The 14,142-nt window shown below is 38.4% G+C and overlaps 1 protein-coding gene across 2 annotated transcripts; it reads left to right on the top strand.

Moving 5' to 3' along the window:
* The first annotated feature begins 941 nt into the window (after positions 1-941).
* On the top strand, positions 942-12,094 carry LOC141444884 (uncharacterized). Of its 2 annotated transcripts, none has more exons than XM_074110627.1 (10): positions 942-1,476; positions 1,969-2,088; positions 3,201-3,698; positions 4,768-4,958; positions 6,165-6,272; positions 7,626-7,764; positions 8,298-8,362; positions 9,038-9,161; positions 9,707-9,811; positions 11,557-12,094. In XM_074110627.1, exons 1-10 carry the CDS (start codon positions 1,330-1,332, stop codon positions 11,713-11,715), a joined length of 1,656 nt encoding a protein of 551 aa, XP_073966728.1. In that variant the 5' UTR covers positions 942-1,329; the 3' UTR covers positions 11,716-12,094. The 2 variants fall into 2 exon arrangements, with proteins under 2 accessions (XP_073966728.1, XP_073966727.1); XM_074110626.1 differs by having other exon boundaries at positions 944-1,476; positions 9,029-9,161; positions 11,557-12,092.
* Positions 12,095-14,142: the final 2,048 nt, after the last annotated feature.

The raw sequence follows: 14,142 nt of genomic DNA, 5'->3' as shown, positions 1-14,142 counted from the left end.
AACCTAAATTGAAAATACAAACTGAAATATAGATGCACAGAAAAACCAGAAAAATAAGACCATCACTGGGAATCGAACCCAGGTCCTCGGTATTCCGTACCGCGTGCTATACCGCTACACCACTGATGGTCAACGGTACAGACACGAATTTCCCCTATGCACCTCATATCTCAGCTTGTTTGTTTCTTATTTTAGCCACTTAAGCAGTGACGCTAGCGACATCTATAGCGTAGCCCTCATCGAGAAACTTTTTTCGGCACTCCATTGGACCTAACCGCTCACCCGGACAAGAGATGTCGTTACTAAGCAATCAAATTAAGATTGGTTTTTTGGAATCTTTTTGTATTTTTTATTTCAATTCCAAATTTTAATATATTACTTTTTAAGGAATGTAAAAGTATATCACGAATAATTATTTGAGTATACAAGAAAATATTTTTAATTTTCATTCAATTTTTATGGAATAATCGAGAAAAACGAACAAAAATGCAACGTTGCCAGCTCAGCAGGTATAAACGCTCTTAATTAGTAGATTTTTTGGTTGGTTTGAATAAATTAATGGTTGAGTTAGCTACTAGCGGTTTGCTAAGACGATTTTTCGATTCAGTGATTTGTTTGCGAAAAATTCAATTCAAAAAGTGCAAATTTTCATTAAAATCGAGTGGTCCTCTAAAATCTAAACCGGTGGATGGAAAAATTAAAAAAAATTCAGGATGGTCCAAGTCCAAGGATGGTCAACTGTCAAATCAAAATTGTGCGGCTTTTTTTTTTTAAGTGAAAAAAAAAGAAGTATTTTTCTGTTTAAAAACATTGCTTTCAATAAGAATTAGCGTTTTTTTAAATATTCCGAACATCCGTGTAAAATTTAAAAAAAAATCGTGTCCCGGCGTGACAAAAAACGGCGTTGATTGATGGCACGGCGTGAAGGCGTGACGTTTTGGCGTGACGCGACCCATATAAAGTACTCTGTGACGCGACCCGTCCGGGCCGTCCGTCAAACACAGTCACAGTCTGTCAGATTTTTCGATTGTTTTGTAGTAAATGGTGTTTGTTTTGTAGTAAATGGTGTTTGATGCTTATCTGAAAACTCGCAGTCTGTTTACTTACCGCTATCGTATAAGGAGAAAGTCTACAAGCCGTGTCTTATCCAACGTCGACTTTGGGAAAACCATTGAATTCAATAGGATAAATTTTAAGCATTGAGTGAAACTTGTTTTCTTATTTATTTATTTATTTATTGTCAAGCCATGTTCATTACAATAAGATGTCACATTAGTAAATAATATAACTGCAAATTGATCAATTGAAAACCACAATAAATGGGTTAAAATGGAAAACTGTGCAGTTAAAATTGAATATTTCACAAACGGTGGCACCGTTTCGTTTTGCCGCGCATGTCTTAGCACAGACAGGGTGCTCTCAACAGTGGATGAATATGTGGATATTTTTTACAAATTCTTTGATAATCAGGATTTGGTAAGTTTTTCATTTTTGTTTTACGAAAAGAACTGTTGTTTTTACTAAGTATTGTTGACTGTTGTGGATTTTAAACCATTCCATTTCGAAAAGTTATGAAGGAGAACTAGTCAACCCATTTTTGTGTTGGTGGTAAACATGATACAGTAGACCATCTTGTATAATTCATACATAATTTATTTAACCCATTGTATGCGGGACCGGTTTCACAATTTGACACCTCAATTGCGGCGGCATTGGAATCGGTGTAAATTATTTTTGACCTATGTTTTACAGCAGTTAAGTAGAAAATTTAGTAAAATGTGAACATACTGTGCATAGTAGCTTTGGAACGGATATGTGCTAACGCAATTCATGAACTGGTGCAGATCCGAGCCTAAGCATATAAGGAGTTAAACAAACACATTATTCTATAGGTAAAATTGAAGTAAAAACTCATAAAAATAACTTAATATAATTCAATATTATTATATATTTTGTAATTTCTAACAGATACTGTCCGATATACTTGTATGCTGGGAGTGTAAGGCACTGTTAAAAAGAATCCGAATGTTTACCAGCAAAGTAGCTCGTGCACAGGAGATGTTGCAGTTCTGGTACATAAATAAACAGGTAAAAATTAATTTTGATGCAGCTAATCATCATTATATGCCATAATACTGGGTACAGGTCCATTAGGCTAATTTCCTAAAAAAATATAATTAATTAGTTTGTCAGTGACGTTAGTGAGAAAATATTGGATAAGCTTATTCTTTTCTCAATGAAATTAAACAAAAATTATGAAAATATAGCCAACAGCCAGTACATAATATAGGCAATCTGGAGACTACCCTATTTTAAGGGGCTGTTTCACCACCCATTTATCTATCAAATAAATTTAATCAATGGATGGTAAAACAGGGGGTAAATAAATATTAAACTTCAACAGGCAGTTTGGATAAAATTGACCAACTTCATTTCTTGCTTTAAGATACTCTGGTCTAAGCTGTGAATTTTGGATAAATAAAGTTATCTGCAAATATTGGATAATATATATAAACTTATATAAGAATGTTGCAAGTTAAAAAGAAATACAAAAATATTTATTTTCTTAATAATTCACAAGTTTACAGTATAGTTATGCCCAGCGGACCCCAAACTAGGCTGAGCCTGTCCTATCTTGGGACCCTGGAGTGCAATATGTGAAACAATACAAAAGAAACAGAATAAAACCTAATTTAGTCCAGAAAACCTAAATTACATTAAAAATAAAAAAAGATGACAAGTGCGCAAGCATTGTATGTGCGTGTGTATCTATATCTATTGTGTGTGCAGATCTATATCTATTGTGTCTGCAGATGTAAAAAGAAAAAAGCTTGTAAAAAGAATCCAATACACTACCCTGGATTCCTATGGGAAAAGCCTAAGGGTTCCCTTTATCTTGCATAATATTGAATCTCCGAAATACACTTTGCATAACAGGTATCTCATATTTTTTCTTCTCATATCTCATATTAAAGTAATTTTGTGATATGATGATTCTGCTAACATCTCATCTCATCATAACAACTTATGAGAAACGAAATTATGAGATTTGATTTTATGCAACATATTAGTAAACCAAGCCTAAATCTAAAGGACGTCCTGTGGCTGATATGATGATGATGATGACGATGTCCAGCTACACAGCTGCTTGACAGTTAAATTTCTCACGGAAAATAAAATAAAAAACAATCTTTTTTAAGGCACCTTTTCCAGACTCGCTATCAACAATAACTACCTCTGAACAAATCAATGAAATCAATACATATAAAGAAGAAGAAAAACCAGAACCAGTCAAAATAGAAAACGAAACCGATTTCGATGACCAAATTGACACTTTTGAAAACTTCTCTGAAACTGATGTCAAAGAAGAGCCAGAAACCAAAGTTGAAGAAGAAACTAAGATTGATGTGAAACCTGTTAGAAGTGGTGATGAAAATTTTAGAAAATCCAAAGAATTCAATGAAAAGAGACTTAAGATAAGAGAAGGGAAATATAGATTTATAAATACTAAATTAAAGGAACATAGAACTCTATTGGTAAGAAAGATACCTGCTGATGTTAGTGAGGTTATGAAAAATATGGAAGTGGAAAGAGGTGATCCTGTATTTGTTAAAGCAGCGCACAAATGTATGAGCTGTGTTGAGATTTTCGACGATGCTGAGAAGAGGGCTAGTCATCAGAACAAGTATCACAATGAGGTAGGCTGTGCTTCAAACGATTTAATTATATGTTTCTATCAATATTAGGATTGAATTTGAACATTGCTTACAACATTGCTATGCAAAAGGAGCATTGGCATATCTAGGGTTATTTTCCAGGGGGGCCTGGCCTGGATTTTTTTGTGAAGATATCAGTAGGTATTATAGAATTTCGAATCAGTAGCCCAACATCTTGGGGTGGGCACTAGACCATATACGCCTATGAAAGAGCGGTCACTCTACACACCAGATGGCAGAGGGCCATTTCCCAGTTTCCATCCAGCGCCAAATAAAATTACGATAGCGCCTTTTGAGAGGCACGGAAGCAGTGTAGATTATCTTGCTCTACATTGATAAAAACGGCGCTGCTCATCATGCTCAGCAAGCAAATCCGTATGAGACAATGCAAGTACAGTCAACGAATACATGCATTAATTTCTGATCCCCCACGCAAAAAGAGGGGAGTTTGACCTCTGTGTGTATCTGTCTGTGGCCCATAGCTTTTAAACGGGTGGACTGATTTGAATGCGGTTTTTTTTATTTGAAACCAGGTTCTCAGGTGCCCTGGTTCGATTGTGCCAGCCTCCCCAGGGATTTACATTGAATAAATTTTTAAATATGATGAAAGTAGTTCAATCCCCCATGTGCACGGATTGTAATAAGATTGAGGACTTAATACATTTTTTGGTGGAGTGTGTATTGACGAAGGATATCCGCGAGAGGTGGTTGAGTGGTTTGGACCTGTTCAATGGTGCAGTGAATGTTATTTTGAGTTGTCCGGTATCGGAAGATGCAGTACGAATTTACAGGTTCATCAAGCACTCCTTTGCAGCCAGATAATCTGGACATCACAATAGGAGTGTTTGATGAATGTGGACATCGAGTCTTTCAATGAGGCTGGCATAGTCACACTGGTGCACTTAAGCCTTAGAAAAAAAAAAGGTTCTCTAGTGATGGTTCTTAGACATGTTTCATCAAAATCGGTTTAGTCCAATTTAATTGATTCTGGTTTTTTGCCATTGCCCTCTTTTTTAAGCGCTATATGACATCCAAGTTTGTTCAACTCCAGTCGCTGAAAGCCACCTGTGAGGTGTGCGCGTGCCGCGTGTCCCCGGGCGCGCTGGCGGCGCACTTGGCGCGTCACGGGCGGCGCGAGTGCCGCGCCTGCGGGTACAAGAGCAGCGCGGCCGGCCCCATGCGGCGGCACGTCGCGAGACACCACCGCATGGTGCAGTGCCGCGCCTGCGGCCTGTTCTTTAAGTAAGTCGCCACTGGGCCAATACTAGGGTAACTTACATTAAAAAATAATTCTAGTCACCCTATAAGCAGAGTTAATTTTAGTGTAAGGAGGTGTCAATTAGTGGCAACCTTTATGGCCAGGGGTTTGGTGAGTCTGGAGGGTAACTGGCCACCTCACACTCAAAATGAGTGCTAGTCAACTATAAACATTTTTAGGGTTCCGTAGCCAAAATGGCAAAAACTGAACCCTTATAGTTTCGCCATGTCTGTCTGTCTGTCCGTCCGCGGCTTTGCTCAGGGACTATCAATGCTAGAAAGCTGTAATTTCGCACGAATAGAAGACATAACATATACAGCAAAATTTACACAAATAAACCAAAAAAAAAACTGTATAAGGTGGCCAGTTATTGAAGGGTGACCAGAGTAATTGACGATTTACCCCACGAAGTGCAAAATTCGAACGTCGTATCTTGCCTTGCTTTTGAAAAAATGACTTCCTGCCAAGTTTCTTGCGGCGCATTCTTCTTGGCAATGATGGTCTTTCCGAAAGCGCTGGTAGTTTAAAACATGACGTGTAAAAGTGCCCATTGCGGCCTATTTACTGAATAAATTATTTGAAATTTTGAAATTTTTGAAATATGCCGTCCTGCTGACGCTAGTATCATTTAATACGAGAGAGCGACGGTACGATACGAACTTCGATTTTCGAATTTGGTTCATCCCCCTGGTTCATCTACAACAGTACAGTTTTTTGAATTTTTAAATGAATGTACCTTCAGTGAAAATTAAACGAAAAACGAAAAACTTACTCTAATAATAATTCAGATAAAATTTTACCCTAGTAATTATTCGGATAAAAACTTACTCTAATAATTATTCGAATAAAATTGATTCAGATAAAACTTTATTTTTATTTTTATTCGACTGGATGGCAAACGAGCAAGTGGGTCTCCTGATGGTAAGAGATCACCACCGCCCATAGACACCTGCAACACCAGGGGGATTGCAGACGCGTTGCCAACCTAGAGGCCTAAGATGGGATACCTCAAGTGCCAGTAATTTCACCGGCTGTCTTACTTTCCACGCCGAAAGACAACAGTGCAAGCACTGCTGCTTCACGGCAGGATTAGCGAGCAAGATGGTGGTAGCAATCCGGGCGGACCTTGCACAAGGTCCTACCACCTACCACCTGCAACTTGTTTGAATAATGACCATCCCCGGTTGTAGGAGCGTCCGCCAGTTCTACGAGCACCACAAGGCGCTCCACGACACGTTCGTGTGCGACGAGTGCGGCAAGCGCTGCAAGACGCGACAGATAATCGAGAAACATCTCAAGTAAGCGCCCACAAATCGGTGTTGCCTCGTTTCACAGACAATATTATAGAATTTAGTTTAGCAGAAAATGTTTCATATAATATTCGGTGAGAGTTTTCCAATCACCCTTAGTGTTTCATATAATATTCGGTGAGAGTTTTCCAATCACCCTTGTGCATAGGTTGTTATAAGCATTGGCGTATCTAGGGATATTTTTTAGGGGAGGCCTGGCCTGGATTTTTGTGTGAAGATATTGGTATTATAGAATTTAGAGTTGGTAGCCGAACATCCTGGGGTGGGCACGGCTCACCCGGCCCCAGAGCCGGTTTTAGCACTTCCAGCGCTCTGGGAGAGATTTCCACGGCGCCCCCAACTTTTGGGAATTCCCTAGAAGGTATAGGCTTCTGGCGCCCCTTTAAGACCGGCGCCCTGGGCGGTCGCCCCACCGCGCCCTACCCTAAAGCCACTACTGCCCCCCCCTCTATATACTCCTATGGTAATAAGACTGAAGACCTTCTTCATTTTCTTCTTGGATGTGATTAGAATAAGGACATCAGAAGCAGGTATCTGGATGGTATGGTCTTGTTCAGTGGAGGTGTAAATGTGATTCTGAGTCAACCACTTTCAGAAGAAGCGATGCTGATTTATAAGTTCATCAGACAGGCCTTTGCATCCAGAGACTAGGTTTCGGTACAAGGGAGAGTGTAACATGTATCAGAGACTCTCCATGACCATGAGGCTGACATTGGTGTACTAAAGCCTCGTTAAAATATGAGATTAAAATATGTATATATTTGGTGCTTGTATTTTTATTTCGAATATTATTGTTTCAACAATTATTTACTTGAATTAAACATATTTCACAGTAACACGTTTCAATGTATTTTTAACGAATATTGTTTGTTCGGTGTGTTTTTCCAAAACCAAAAGTAAGTTAGGATAGAACTGCAAGCCCACTATAACAATATCTTTTTCTTGGTAATAAGTTTTGTATTAACTAAATAATTTGAGGATAAAGAATATTTATTTAAAATCAAAACATTTAATTTTGTTTTTTAACAAAAATCAATGATTTACTTTTCTTTAGCAAAACAGTAATGAATCCCACTAACATAATAAATGCGAAAGTTTCTAAGTCTGTTTGTTTGTTACGCCTAAACTGCTGAACCGATTTAGATGAAATTCGGTATACAGATAATTTTAGTCCCGGAAAGGAAATAGGATATTTTTTAACCCGGAAAATTGTAGTTTAGTTTAGTGAATAGCGGGATAGTGAAAACCGAAATAAACGCGGACGGAGTCGCGGGTAACGCTTAGTAACAAATAATACTAGAAAAACACTATAGATCTTAAACCTAGGATAAATGTGTACAGACATCACTTCGGCTACGAGTGTCCGTTCTGCAAGAAGAAGCTCAAGAACTCTGCCACGTACAGCAACCACGTGGAGGTTCAGCACAGGAACTCCTTCTCCGAGACGGCTTACTGCGTGCAGTGCGACAAACGGTTCAAGGTACTTATGTGTTAATCAACTATTTAGTCAACGAAAATACAACTGAAACATGGATACACAGAAATAATCCAGAAAAAGAGACCAGCGCTGGGAATCGAATCCAGGTCCTCGGCGTTCCGTGCTGCGTGCTATACCGCTACACCACCACTGGACAGGAGTCTAGACACAAATTTCTCCCATGCACCACACATTTCAGCCTGCCTTTTTCCCTTTCGTAGCCACTTAAGCAGCGACACTAGCGACATCTATGTTTTATCTCTTATCTATTCTCATCTGTCGTGTTTTCGTTGGATTTCACGGGATGACCGTATAAGTCACAAATTTGGAGTTGAAATAAAAATAAAAAAAAAACTCCAAAAATCAATCTCAACTTTTTAGTGTTGTTATTATTATTATTATTATGTCCGTACGTAACCCAGGAGACATATTAATAATAAATATCATGGGACAATCTGCACCAATTGTTGTCACGATGTAAAACCATAACGCACTGCGTTTGTACTTGCTTAACATTGACGTTGTATTTTTTACAGAGCGACAGTCTGTATAGGCGACATCTGGCGATCAGTTCAGCGCACGCGGCCGAAAGAGCAACCAGGTGAGAAAACGAAAGAGATAGAGATTTTATCCTCATAGGTACATAATCTTAGTACGGTTAAGGACTTTAATTCATGAGCCACTATGGAACCATTTCACAGTAAACTTCATAGTGACATCGCATTAATTAACAAGGAAAATCTTAATGACTTTTCCTTTGAAAAAGTTTCCATGGTGGCTCAAGAATTAAAGTCCTTGGCCGTATTAAGATTATGTACCTATGAGGATTATGTACTAGTACCAATGACTCGCCTTGGGTTGTTGGTACTCATGGGCGATGATCATTTACCACTGTTCCATGTTTGTTTTCAAGTGACTTTAGCTTATTAGTAAAATTTGGATATCTGAGTCAATCAACTTTTTAGTGTTGTGATTTTGTCCCGTACCGTAACTCAGGGGACATCGGTATTACACTTCGTTAAAAAAATGTTTGCAATTTATACTACTCAAATTAAAAAAAAAAACATTTCACGTTGTACTATTAGCACGCTCAGAAGATTAAGGGATTGCCTTAAAACTGTCACAACTCCTAAATTTTAGCGTATTTGTGTTGTACCCCGTTAAATCATACTTTTAATAAGTAACCCAGGAGACGTTAGCATGGCAACTAGCTGCACTAAAAGTTGATTGACCCATCAAATGAATGTATATATTTATATGATGTTAGTACGGACAGAGTGAAGCGCAAATACCCTTGCCCGGAGTGCAGCAACGTGTACTCGCGTCGGTCTTACATGAACAACCACTACCGGCATGTGCACGCCAAGCAGAGCAAATACTACTGCGAGGACTGCGACCAGGTCAGTGACCCCCCCCCTGACATCCTATTTAGAACCTGACAAACATGGTGTTAAGAAAGTCCTGTGCTATAATTTAACCCACATTAAGGCTAGTAAGGTCCCACCACCCAGGGTTGCCAGGTCTTTTTCGAATAAATACCGAACAGTGAGCAAAAAAAAAAAACAAGACGCTTCCAACGCAATGTCTTTTTCGAACAATACCGAACAGCGTAAAATCTGTCAGTTGAATTGTTATTAGGGATTTTTGTTATCGGTACCGAACACAGTGTTAAAATACCAAACGGTTCGGTAAAATACCGTACACCTGGCAAGCCTGCCCCACCCCTTAGTAAAACTTACCAAAATCCTATTTACAACATACGGACCGATTTGAATGCTTTTTTTTTTTTCATTTGAAAGCAGGTTTCCTAGCGATGGTTCTTAGACATGTTTCGTCAAAATCAGTACAGCCGTTTTTGTGATATTGATTGTGACAAATTTCCAACTTTTTGTTGTTTAGGTTAGTTCTAACAGCGATAATTAGATGTATGTTGTATGTTGTGCAGCAATTCCTGAACCGAACGAAGTACACGGACCACCGCCGCTTCAAGCACGAGGGCGCGCAGCGCGAGAAAAACAAACTGTGCAACATCTGCGGACGCGGCTTCGCTGTGAGTACCCCACACTAGTGGCCAGGGTCAAACAACATTTTCTTGTTTGCTATTCTGTCCCGTTGTCCAAGAGACAACATTGACAGATTATCTAAAAAAAAATGTTATATACTCAGTGGCACAAAATTTGGCCCACTGCACATACAAAATTACCTATTCATCATCATCATCATCATCCCAGCCTATATACGTCCCACTGCTGGGCACAGGCCTCCTCTCAAAGCAAGAGGGCTTGGGCCGTAGTTCCCACGCGGGCCCAGTGCGGATTGGGAACTTCACACGCACCATTGAGTTGCTTCGCAGGTTTGTGCAGGTTTCCTCACGATGTTTTCCTTCGCCGCAAAGCTCCGTGGTAAATTTCGAAAAACTTAAGAGGTGCGAGCCGGGGTTTGAACCCACGACCCTCTGCTTGAGAGGCGATAGGTCAAACCACTAGGCCACCACGGCTTACCTATCCATTCAGATCAGATCAGGTCAGATTTTTTGCTGCTCAGTATGTTATAATACTCTAACATTTTCCATTGAAATCTGTCACGACCCTTGTATGTTAGAGGAGGCCTATGCCAAGAGGCAAACTGATCTTCGGGACATACTATAACGAACAAAACCATGTATCCATAGTCAAATGTATGCAAAATCGGTAATTTTGTATGAAGGGTGGGCCAAATTTTTTGCCGCTGAGTATATTATAATACTAGCGGTCCTGCAGACGTTGTCCTGCCCGAAAAAACACTATTTAAAATTATGATAATGATAACATACCAACAAACAGCGCCATCCAGCGGGTCCAATTGCGTTTCCAAACCCTCAACCAAGATTGTTTTGCCATATCAATTATTTTAAGTGAATGTTTTTGTAAGCAAATATAAAATAACCAACTTATTGTGTGTGGGAATGTGGTCTATAACTGACAGTTAAAACCCATAAACATTTTGTATGGGACAATGTTTTTTTTTTGTCAATTTCTCAATGTTTTAATACCTATTATCCTATTCCTGACGAAGACAAATCCAAAAACACAAAAATTATGAAAATTGGTCCAGCCGTTCTTGAGTTATAAATGGTGTTACTATAAAATTCTCGGGTCAAAAATGTTTGTGACCAAACTCCTCCGAAACGGTTGGACCGATTTTTTTGTATATTTGATCACCAAAAGCAGTACAGAGACATTACAAAAATAGAAATATTCAGGTAGACAATAGGCGGTCTTATCGCTAAAAAGCGATCTCTTCCAGACAACCAATCGTACACGAACATAATATAGACTCATGGGTTTTAGGAACTTTAAAACTCATTTTCTTCTCCGTATAAAATTGTTCTCTTTCCGATTACATTCCACATGTATATTAAAAGCGTTTATATATGCTGAGCTGGCAACGTTGCCTTTTTTGTTAGTTTTTCTCATTATTCCATAAAAAAATTGATAAAAATAAAAATGTGACCCACTTCTTAATATATTATTTAAGTTAATGTGTCTACTTCAATAATTATTCGTTATAGACTTTTATTTTCTTTAAAAACCGTTAATAAACATTAATTCATTTTTAAAGAATATAAAAGTCTATCACGAATAATTATTGGAGTAGACACATTAACTTATATATTAAGAAGAGTTCTATCAGACCACATTTTTAATTGTCATTCAATATTTATGGAATAATCGAGAAAAACTAACAATAGTGCAACGTTGCCAGCTCAGCAGGTATAAACGCTCTTAAACGTAGCTTTGTACTTTGTATTGTCAGGCGACCAGGACGTTGGTGAACCACGTGCGCACGCACACGGGCGAGCGCCCGTTCGGCTGCGAGCTGTGCGGCGCCAAGTTCACGCAGAAACACGCCATGCTCTCACACGTGCAGTACATACATCTTAAGAGCAAGCGCAAGCACGGCTGGCGCGACTAATAAACGTGGAGTTGGGGAAAACTAGTTTTATTTATACGATAACCTTCTATACTACCCGAAAGAAATGTTTTTGGTAAAAAAATCATTTTTAATACTAACTTTTTTTTGCTTACTGTACATTGTCACCTAAACAACATTTTGCATACCAAACTTCAAGTCTATGCCATTAACCATTGAAGAGTTCCGTCCTGCGGAGACGATCCTGGCTGGACTACCAGGATGTCACTACCAGATTGTTGTATTGTCACGTAATTTCCATAAGCATGCCAAATTTCAAGACAATCCGACTACTGGAAGTGGGTCAAATTTAACTTGCAAGATTTGACCCACACAAAAGATACATACATTAAACATTGCAAGTTAAATAAATATATAAATAAAAATCATTTATTTTCAGATAATAAAATCCATAAATTATTAGTGACATTGATTATACTTACAAACTATGTTAGTAAATACATTATAATTGATTATTTATGTACCTATGTCATTTAAATTAATTGGTCCCGTAAATAAAAATAGTTAGGGAAATAAATAAAATCTTTTTAAAAAATAGGGGCTACGCGAGTTTCATTGGTAAAACTTAAAAATACTAAACACAACCCAACAGGGCTAAGTATTAGGGTTGGCACTTCCAAGTAAGGTTGCGTTTTCACCAGATGTGCGAGGATGCGTTGAATGTATTTGTAATGAACCCATAGAAACGCTTCATTTACCTATACTCGCTCAGCACAGCTCTGGTGGAAACAGCTCAGCGTAGCGAGGATAGATAAATGAAGTTTCTATTGGTTCATGCATGACAAATTTATTCCTCGCACATCTCTGATGGAAACGAAGCCTAAACACCTTTCTATAATAGTGTCAGGAAGTCCCACTCTTTTACAATGAGAATGATCATTTATTGTAAGAAATAAAACTATGTACATAAAAATATCTTCGACTTAAAATACTTACATACATACATACATATAATCACGCCTCTTTCCCGTAGGGGTAGGCAGAGACCACTTCTTTCCACTTGCTACGATCCTTACATACTTGTTTTGCTTCGTCCACTTTCATTATTCCTTCATACATGCTCTTCGGTTTAGGGTACTCTTGACCTGACCTTTTTTCAAGACGTCCCTGATTTGGTCTCGAAACGTCCGCCTAGGTCTACCCTTCCAACACTTTCATTCACACTCGCCTCATACACTTTTTTCGTCAATCGTTCTTCATTCATTCTCTCGACATGGCCAAACCATCTCAGCATACCTTTCTCAATTTTTGTCACTACATCTTCTTTCAGACCACAACGTTTCCTTATCTCACTATTTCTTATCCTGTCACTCAGTTTAACTCCTATCATACTTCTTAACGCTCTCATCTCAACTGCATTTATTCTGCTTTCATGTTTCTTCTGCCATACCCAACTTTCACTTCCGTACATGAGTGTCGAGTGACTTAAAATACTTACATAAATTAAAGATAATAATAATATTAATAAAAAAACAACTAAAATAAATTGCTTCAATTTCCCCTTAGGCAAGGTCCCGAAGATGCTGGCAGCGTTTCCTCTTTGAATAGCTAAGCTAATTGGGGATGTCTATTTTTTTGCAATGTATAGTAAATCGAAAACCATTTCGAGATAAATGCTTTTTAACTCGTTTTCTGTAGTTATTTAATTTTAATATAATGTAATTAATTTATTATTTAACAAATAAGCTATGACCTTCATTTGACATTGGTGTAAATTGCGTAACCAGTCCAAGTCGTACTTTATTCTGTGTGGTTAGAACTCTTCACAATTTACGCGTGGATTATACTACGGAGTTTGATTTGGATCGGCAATCTGACATTGGCACTGACAGTGCCGGCAAAGTGTCATTACTGTAAATTGTCATTCTTGTTTGTTTTGCGACGAATATTGTATTGAGCGGAATTAAGTAAAATAGGATTCCGATGACCTTTTCTGAATGAACCTTTGGTTAAACCGGACGCCGATCTTTCTGCACTTACGACGACTTACACTTCTCTCTTTGAGAACAACTTTGTTTGCCCCGGACACCGATCTTTCTGCACTTACGACGACTTGCACTTTTCCGTTTGAAAAACCTTTATTTGGCCCCGGACACTGATATTTTCAGCATTTACGACAACATACGGTTCCCTTGAAAACAACTTGGCTTGGTCCCGGATACCGATCGTTCTGCACGTAAATATCACGGGACAATTCACAGCAATTCACCTAGTCCCAAAGTAAGCTAAGAAAGCTTGTGTTGTGGGTACTAGGCAACGGAAAAACATACTTATATACATAGATACATACTTAAATACATATTAAACACCCAAGACCTGAGAGCAATATTCGTATTTTTCATACAAATATCTGCCCTGACACGGGAATCGAACGCGGACCCCAAGCTTCGTAATCAGGTTCTCTAACCA

Source organism: Choristoneura fumiferana, chromosome 30, assembly GCF_025370935.1.
Source record: "Choristoneura fumiferana chromosome 30, NRCan_CFum_1, whole genome shotgun sequence".
NCBI classification, from domain to species: Eukaryota; Metazoa; Arthropoda; class Insecta; order Lepidoptera; family Tortricidae; genus Choristoneura; species Choristoneura fumiferana.
This window is presented reverse-complemented; position numbering and strand designations above follow the sequence as displayed.